At 43.6% G+C, this 8,311-nt stretch overlaps 1 protein-coding gene across 2 annotated transcripts in view; it reads left to right on the top strand.

Moving 5' to 3' along the window:
- The first annotated feature begins 320 nt into the window (after positions 1-320).
- LOC147632227 (E3 ubiquitin-protein ligase UPL5-like) overlaps positions 321-8,311 on the top strand; it is a 90,105-nt gene continuing 82,114 nt past the window's right edge. Inside the window, exons 1-2 of one of the 2 annotated variants that reach the window (XM_086808900.1) lie at positions 321-522; positions 917-3,348. In XM_086808900.1, coding sequence (XP_086665026.1) covers positions 1,113-3,348 — 2,236 coding nt within the window. In that variant the 5' untranslated portion in view covers positions 321-522; positions 917-1,112. Of the gene's footprint in view, positions 523-895; positions 3,349-8,311 lie in introns of both variants that reach the window. The other variant, XM_086808901.1, reaches the window with a different exon arrangement.

Below are 8,311 nucleotides of genomic sequence, written 5' to 3'. Positions count from 1 at the left end.
GAACTAGTATATATTATCTGAGTGAGAGAGAGAGAGAGAGAGGGGTTAGATTAAAGGGTGAGAGAGGAGCGAAAGGTAAAAGAGAGAGAGAGGGGTTTAGAAAGAGAAAAAAAGAGAGTCAAAAAGAGAGCCATTAACGGCAACAGGAGGGCATATACGGGAGATAGCGAGAGAGAGAGAGAGAGAGAGAGAGAGCGCGCGCGCGAGATGTTAGAGAGTTTATTCCTTGCAACCTGATGCGGACACGTGGCATGGCGGGCGTAAGCGGGCCCCAGGGGTAAACACGTAATAATCTGTTGATAAGCGACGCGGGCACAATTATCAACGCAAGTAATATGAATTATTAATATACTAATCGCGATTTAGTGATTGCTTAATCGCTGGGTCTCGACGACAAGGAGTCACTTTGCTCTCTTCCTTTCTCCTGCGCTCGGATTCTGCAGGTATTAGGGTTTCGCAGGCCGAGAGTTTCTTCCTCTCGCAGGTCTGAAAACCCTAGACCTCCTCTGCTGATGGGACCAGGTTGGTCTTCATGTTTCTATTGCAATTGTTTCATAATTTAGGGTTTCCATCTTCAAAGCTAGGGTTCTACTTCAACCCTCCATATTCATCAGATTCTGCAACAGAAACCGAGCTTTGTTACCTTAGCGTTCTCCTCTAGCTCCAGATTAGGGAAAAACCTGGAGATTTAAGTAAAGCCTTGAAATTGCTGAAGACAACTAGCGATTAGGGAAAACCGTTCACAATTTTTTTTTTCCGGGAAAAATTTCCCACCCCATCGCTACATAACAAAGAGCGAGGCACCCGAATTGCAAGATCCGTTTTGCACTTTTCCAGCTTCACTTGTGGATTGCATGAGGACTTGCAAGGAAACGCTATGTTCTTTTCTTGACAGGTGGTCGTACTTTCGTTTCAGGCCCGTGCTCACCAGATGATACTTGTGGTGTCATCTGCCCTCTAAGCTGCCAAAATCTAGTCCATGCTGGACCGAGCCTGACTATAGTCTGAACTTAGTTGATATACAAGCTGGACTTTTCTCTCGGATATGATTGTTTCAGTATGCCATAAGGAGCTTTGTCAGCCACGTATGTCAGGCTAGGTTAACCACGGAGATGGAGGCAAGAGAGGCAGAGGAAACCATTGCTGCACTTTCTTTTGGAACGGGGGAAGGAAGAAACGATAGAAGCATGGATAGGTTGTCACTTGAAGAGTGGTTAACCTCTCGAACAGTCTGTATGAAGAGGAAGCTCGAGGAGTTGGACCTTGGCATGGGTGAATTTCGACCCAAACGAGAGTTGAGAGAGGAGATGCAGGAGGCTTGTGTTGATGGTCATTTGACAATTCTGTCTGATTGCTTAACTGTTCTCCAGCCAGAGGTTTGCCCAGAAATGCAAGGAGGCCTGGTGGTATCAGAGATCGAGGATGATGGATGTTGCGGCTTGAGTGCTGTGCTTGGGCCAGCAAACTCAAGGTTAAGATGCCTGGATAGAGATTTGCTTTTTGGCCAGGACATCAAAGCAGATGGGACAAGTGTAAGCAACACTAGCAAAACCTCAGATGATTATGGATACTGTAGTGCAGTTTCTATATGTGAAACTTGTTCGACTTCTGATGGGACTAGCTTGTCCAACGAATGCTTCCGGATTCCTGGCTATAGTGCTAATCCAGACGCAAGTAACCCTGAGGTCCAGTTCTTTGTCCGAACATTTCTTGATGGTAGGACTATTGTTCTTCATGCAAATGCACAAGATAGTATTGAATCGGTTCATAGGCAAATCTCTCTAAAAACGGGGCTCCCAATCTCAGAGCAGCGGCTTATTTATTTTGGTAGGCAGCTGCAGCAGCATCAGACACTTGAAGAATGCCAAGTGAGTAATGATGCAACACTACACCTTGTAGCTAGGATGCTGAGCACACCACTTCATCGGTCCTGGCAGCTGGTGAATGATTTGGTGGCTACTATTCACCTTGTATCTTCCATAAGAGAGGATGGAAGGCGTTCTAAATTGAAGTTGATGCAGGCTCAGGATAAGATACGCACAAATGTGAAAGAATTTCTGAATTTGGCGGCAGAGTCACTTCCTATATTGGATCATATGCAGGTCTTCCAACTTGCAGGAGCAACTTCTGCATTGGTCATCCTGCTTCTTTCACCTGTTGAAACCAATCAAGAATGTGCAGAGGACTCTATCAAGCTATTTGTTAGTGCCAATGATGACTACTTATCAACAGACACTCACTATTACTGTGCACCCTTGCTTCTGGATTTCTGCAAACTGCTTGCAAAGAGTGCACCATGCCATGGTCTTTATTACACTTGTCGGAATGCTCTTGCTTGCATTCTGGATACAGTTTGGGTTGCTCATGGAAGTGCTTATTTCAATGATGCAAAAGCAGAAAGCATTGTGCATGACTTTGCTCCATTTGTCTCTGAACTTGCTTCGAAGCTCTTTTTGAGCTTGTGCCTCACAGCAAGGTTTTATGGGGCTCATGCAGCGAATGAATTGCCTTCAATCTTACACTTGGAAGCAAAGGAAGGGCATGACTTTACAGCTTTTGTAACACCACTATGCAAAGCAATGGAGGCTTGCAGAGGTGTTGAAGCCTCGAGTTCTTTAAATAGCTTAAGAGACACTCCTTTAGCCAGTTTTAGATGCTTAGAAGAGAGAAACTTAAAAGTCATGCACAGGAATGATGTGATTGTAGAGGGTGCGCTGGTGGATAGAATGCTTGACGATGATGTGGATAGAAGAGGTGGAGAGATTGGATCCTATGCCTGGCTCCTTGCAATTTTCCATGGATTGCTATTTGAGATTGATAGTTGTTTAGGAAAAGTGGAAGAAGCACTGCACAACCGGCCCTTCAATTGGGCTCCCATTCTAGCTGTGCTGAAAGGGTTGAATGTGATAGCTAAAATGTACGAAGGATGCATGGAGACCCTGCTCACAATCCTCAGTTCTCACTGTAAGGCCTTGAATATGATGATCCAGCAATCGGGGTGGCAGAACGATCACTTCTGGCTACTTGAGCACAAGTTCCTTTTAGATTTTGAGTCAAAAAGGAGGGTTGTTTTAGGAATGCTTCCTGAACCACAAGATGACTATGAAGAAAGACACGACATTTTCATTCACCGGGACCGTTTGCTTCCCGAGTCATTTCATGCATTCGAAAGTGTGAAAGCTGATGCTTTACAAGGAGGACTGTCTGTGGAGTTTGCTACCGAGGAAGCAACTGGACCAGGAGTTTTGCGGGAATGGTTCTATCTGATATGCAGGGAAATTTTTAACCCTAAAAATGCTTTATTCCTATCCTGTCTCAATGATCCTCGGAGGATTTTCCCTAATCCCGGTAAGTGCTTTTTACTTTCATTGCCTTATTTTGAATCCAAGATGTTTGCCTCTGTAAGTGGTGGTATAATACGAGCATTTATCTGTTCTACTTTTAGCTGGTTGGTAGTTAAGGTCATTCTACCTGGTTCTGGAATTGCTATGATATTGATACTCAATGCCCAGAGATTGAATGTGAAGATGAGAACATGGAACCGAGTACTTAGAAAGTGAGGCCCGCCTGCCACACTTGAATGTGAGTCTTTCATATCCAGATGTCTGTATGGAACCCAAGCCCCATATGGTATCATGAAACTATACCTCTAGTTCAAAAGTATGTACGCTTTGTGACTCTTAGAGTAAAAGATTCACATTGTTGCTCATAGTGCCAGTAATTATGTTACCCTTTCGCAAAGGAGAGCAATATTTTGCCAAACTTGTTTGCAATACCCATACCTGCACTTGAGCAAAGATTGTGCTAGACAGTCCTGCATTTGCCAGCCTTGATTTGTAGGCTGGAACAGAACAGAACAAAGCATGGAAAGCTGTGTAGATGGGGCATATCTCGCATGATACGGGATCGTGGTGGACAGCAGGCCCTAGGGACGCTGTTACGTCTGGAGCTGGGCTGAGGCCAGCATTAACTAGGGGTGGAGGACCTAGGGTTGAGGGGATGTGTTAACCTAGGATCAGTTAAGGCTGAGAGTTGGGCTAAAAAGCTAACCCATAAGTTAGGCTTAGTTGGGCATGGGGGTTGAAAGGACTGGCCTAGGAACTAAGGGCTCACAAGGATGAGGTCTAGATTGGCCTGGGATGGCTTAAACGCATACTATTGGCTAAAAACAACAAAAAGCCTAATAACAGGGCTAGGTGCTAATAATAGCTAGTACTAGACTATAAAAGAGCACATTGGGCTCAATCCTGATTATGACGAGGAATCCTTATGGTGAAGACGTCTATGAGTTGCCTTGGACCTTAGGGCTAGGCGTAGCTCTAGGCATGCGGGTGACTTGGTGGTATGGGACGCTAGGGCTTGTTGTGTCTAGGTAGAGTTGTGTGACATGCATTGTGAAAGCTTGTTCTTGATCAACACTAAGCAAAGAAGATTAACGCCAATCCTATGTTTAGCACAGACATAGAAGAGGAGGAGATATAGATGTAATCTACTGAATATTGCCAAAACATGCTATATATACAATGATCTTGTTGATTCAAAGCTTCATGATGTATACCAAAGATCCATGGAGTCCTCTCTACTTGCAATCGAACAAGAGACTTTTGTTCATAATGTGTCCAGCTTGTGCCCCAACCATTGGGCTATGTCCTGGGTACTTTTGGACATCATTTGGGTTGCCAAGACTGCCTATCGGACCATATTCCATCGGACCATATTCTGCCTCTTATCTTGCCCATATATCTGCTAATGGGATAAGCATTTCCATGAGCATCGGGATTAAAGGATACATGACATCCCCTCGTGCTATGCTTGGAGCACTGGGGTAATTCATACACCTTTACTTGTATTCCGTTCTGGTCCAACGGAAGACTCCACTTCATATCCACTGGCTCGATTCCTAAGCTCTTTGACTTGGTCTTCACGTTCTTTGGATCTTTTGAATCACAAGTAGTCTCTGTTGAGATGTCAAGGGTTTGGTAGCTGGCACCGACATATCTTCGCGAGAGATTCTACATCTGGACTACATCGACTAGTCCACACCTATCCCCACTTAGCGTGTTCACATTTGAACTGCCTGTATATACTCTATAATGTGTGTTAGTCACTTTATCTTCTTTGTAGATATCACCATTTGGCCACCCAATTGGTACACCCGTGCTTTCTCATCATGTATGTACATTGGATTGGTGTCCATGGTAGTTGTATATGCTGGAGATTGATGCCACTCATGTGATACTGTGGACTTGGCTTTCCGTTGGAACTTGTACTGTTGTGTACATGCTCGGAAATACCTGGTGGAATTGGTGTTCCATTGGGTCTGGTACCTCGTGTACTTGCTTGGAGCACGTCTATTTTGGTATAGTCTCATGAACGGGGATTGTCTATACCAATGCTGCATTGCATAGCATCTTTATGTGCTTGCTTGCAATTGAAATTGCATGTTGTTTTCATGCTTGCTTGACCAATGTGTAGTTTCGGGTAAGGGGACGCCCGCCCACAAATCGTGCGTGTGAAATTGTCTGCTGACATGGTTATGTGGCATGTGACAGGTGGTAAGTATTGGTCATAAACCTAGCCTTGGGAGTTAGCACTAATTTATAAGTGAGTGTGTACACACTTCATTAAGTTTTGGGCGACTAAAACTCACTTATAAATTATGACCAGCCCAGTGTTCACACACCCAATGTCCACCGCCCAGACCTTATCTCCTTTGTACAAAGGGAGTGACTAGCCATGTGTCCACTCTAGCTTGCTCCACAAAGCACTTGCCTGCCACCTACACTGGAAAACTCACCATCTCACTCCTCTCTCTAGAGATTGGCACCTCCTTCATGAGGGCTGTTGGGCTGCATTTTCTGCATTTTCTCCTTCTCAACTCCATTTTCAAGCTTGCTAAGGTGTTTCTCAAGCTTCCAAGAGTGTTTCCGGATGCTAATCACTCTCCTACACTCCCAATGACTGAAATTCAGCAAAACAGCTGTCTTTATTGCTGTAATTTCTGGTCTTTTTGCTGAAAACCCTAATTTCAATCCTCCTTTCTCAAGTTGAACCATAGGGGAAGCTTTCCAAGGTTCTCTTCATCCTCTTGAAGACTTTTGTCGCGAAGAAATGCGACAAATCGAAGATCTCATCACTCTAAGGACTTCCATCGCGAAGACTTCGGTTGTCAAATCGACTCTACTTACAATTGGTAAGCTTTTATGCTTGAATATGGAAGCAAGTAGCAGGAGAGAGGAACCGGATTACGAGATCACATATCCTGTGTAGTGTGTTCTTGTCCTATGTGCTCTCTTGCAGATTGTTGCTACCATGTGTTGATGAAACAATAGAGAGCAGATGGTAGGGAACATGGGCACTTGAGAGGGTAGTGTGGATTGCAAGTCTACATCGACAACCACTTGTTTGCAATACTGTATTCATATGCATTGGTATGGAAATCTGGTCAGAAATGCCCATGACACTATGTACTTGATTCTCCCAAGATCAATATACTTTATTTGAGAGAGGGGTCGACCTTCCGGCTCATTGTGTGTCTCTTGTTAATTCAGCAAATTACTTCTTGTATATGAGCAAGTGTCCATCAAATCTTAGTGTATTGATAGCATTATGTTCAACCAAGTTACATTGGTATCAGAGCATATGGTTCTCTTTCACTTCTATCGTATACATGATGTAACGCCAGAGGAGAAGTTCCCTGGCAAGAAACCTGATTTGTCTTACTTAAAAGTCTTTGAATTTATTGCATATGTGCATGTGCCAGATGAGTTGCGTACTAAACTGGATCCAAAGACAGAAAAATGTGTGTTTATTGGGTATTCTCTTGAGCAAAAGAGATAGATGCTATAATCTTGCTACATGTGAATTGAGGATAAGCACGATGTTGTATTTGATGAGATGAGTAGTTGGTATGCTGCTGAAAAAGATGCTGTTGGGGTTGATGTAGGAGACGTGGTTGCACAGAATGCAAGTTAGTAATCACAGTCATTGAGTGGACCAGGAGAGTCCTCATCCAGTGGTTTTGTTGATAGACCATGGAGTGGCAAGTTGCGTCATAATACCAGTCCTAGAAATGTAGTTGGTACATCACATAAAGGCAAGGAGAAAGTGGTTGAGTCCCTTGGTATGCTTGATATTTCTGCAGGGCATTCTCTTGTTGATGGAGAGTCTAGTGGCTCGGAGATGAGCCTTGATGAGGAGCTTGGGATTCTGGCAATGAGGACACCTGGTGTGAAGAAGGCTATGGAAGCTATGAATGCAAAGTTACGAAGATCTGGAGGAGTCAAAAACACTGTGCAGGGGTTGACTTATGATGGTTATGTGGCACATCACTATGCTTATATGGCAAAAGTTGTGCAGGTTGTAGAACCCACATGTTTTAATGAGGCTATTGAAAATGTGTGTTGGGAGAAAGCTATGGATGCATTGTATGGGACTTGGGATTTGGTGCCATTGCCTGAAGGCAAGAAAGCTATTGGTTGTAAGTGGATGTATAAGGTGAAATATAACAGTGATGGTAGCTTGTATAAGGTGAAATATAACAGTGATGGTAGCTTAAGCAGGTACAAGGCTAGATTGGTAGCCAAAGGATATACGCAGACACATGGGATTGATTATGAGGAGACATTTGCTCCGGTTGCAAAGATGGCAAACTGTGAGAGTTGTAATTGTAGTGGCTGTAACTAAAGGTTGGTTTTTACATCAGATGGATGTAAAAAATGCGTTCTTGCATGCTAACTTGCAAAAAGAAGTCTATATAGATCAGCTGCTTGGTTTTGAGGATATAGGTCATCCGTTTTGAGGATATAGGTCACCCATTCTATGTATGTAAGCTTCGTAAGGCTTTGTATGGGCTGAAGCAAGCTCCACGAGCATGTCATGACAAGATTGTTGAGTATCTTATCACTATTGGTTTTCATATGACAGATACAGATCACTCTTTGTATGTGCGCAAGAGTGATAAGGGTATTGTGATGATCACCATCTATGTAGATGATCTTATTGTTGGGGGTGACAACTTGGATGAGATTGAGCATATGGAAAGTCTTTCAAAAGAAAGTTTGAGATGAAGGATTTGGGAGATCTACGCTACTTTTTGGGAATTGAGGTCATTCGCACATCTGATGGTATTTGGCTGTCAAAGAGAGAGTGTGTATTGGACATATCCAAGTATGGGATGGCTGATTGTAAGTCAATCTCAGTGTCATTAGATTAAAATGGCAAGCTTAGTGCAGATGCAGGTTATGTGTTGGAGGATCCCACTATGTACAGGAAGACTGTAGGGAGTTTGATCTATGTCACGATCAGCAGG

The sequence above is a fragment of the Cibotium barometz genome, chromosome 14 (genome assembly GCF_041138505.1).
Source record: "Cibotium barometz isolate CiBa-2024 chromosome 14, ASM4113850v1, whole genome shotgun sequence".
NCBI classification, from domain to species: Eukaryota; Viridiplantae; Streptophyta; class Polypodiopsida; order Cyatheales; family Cibotiaceae; genus Cibotium; species Cibotium barometz.
The sequence above is the reverse complement of the archived record's forward strand: the minus strand, read 5'-3'. Positions and strand labels throughout refer to the sequence as shown.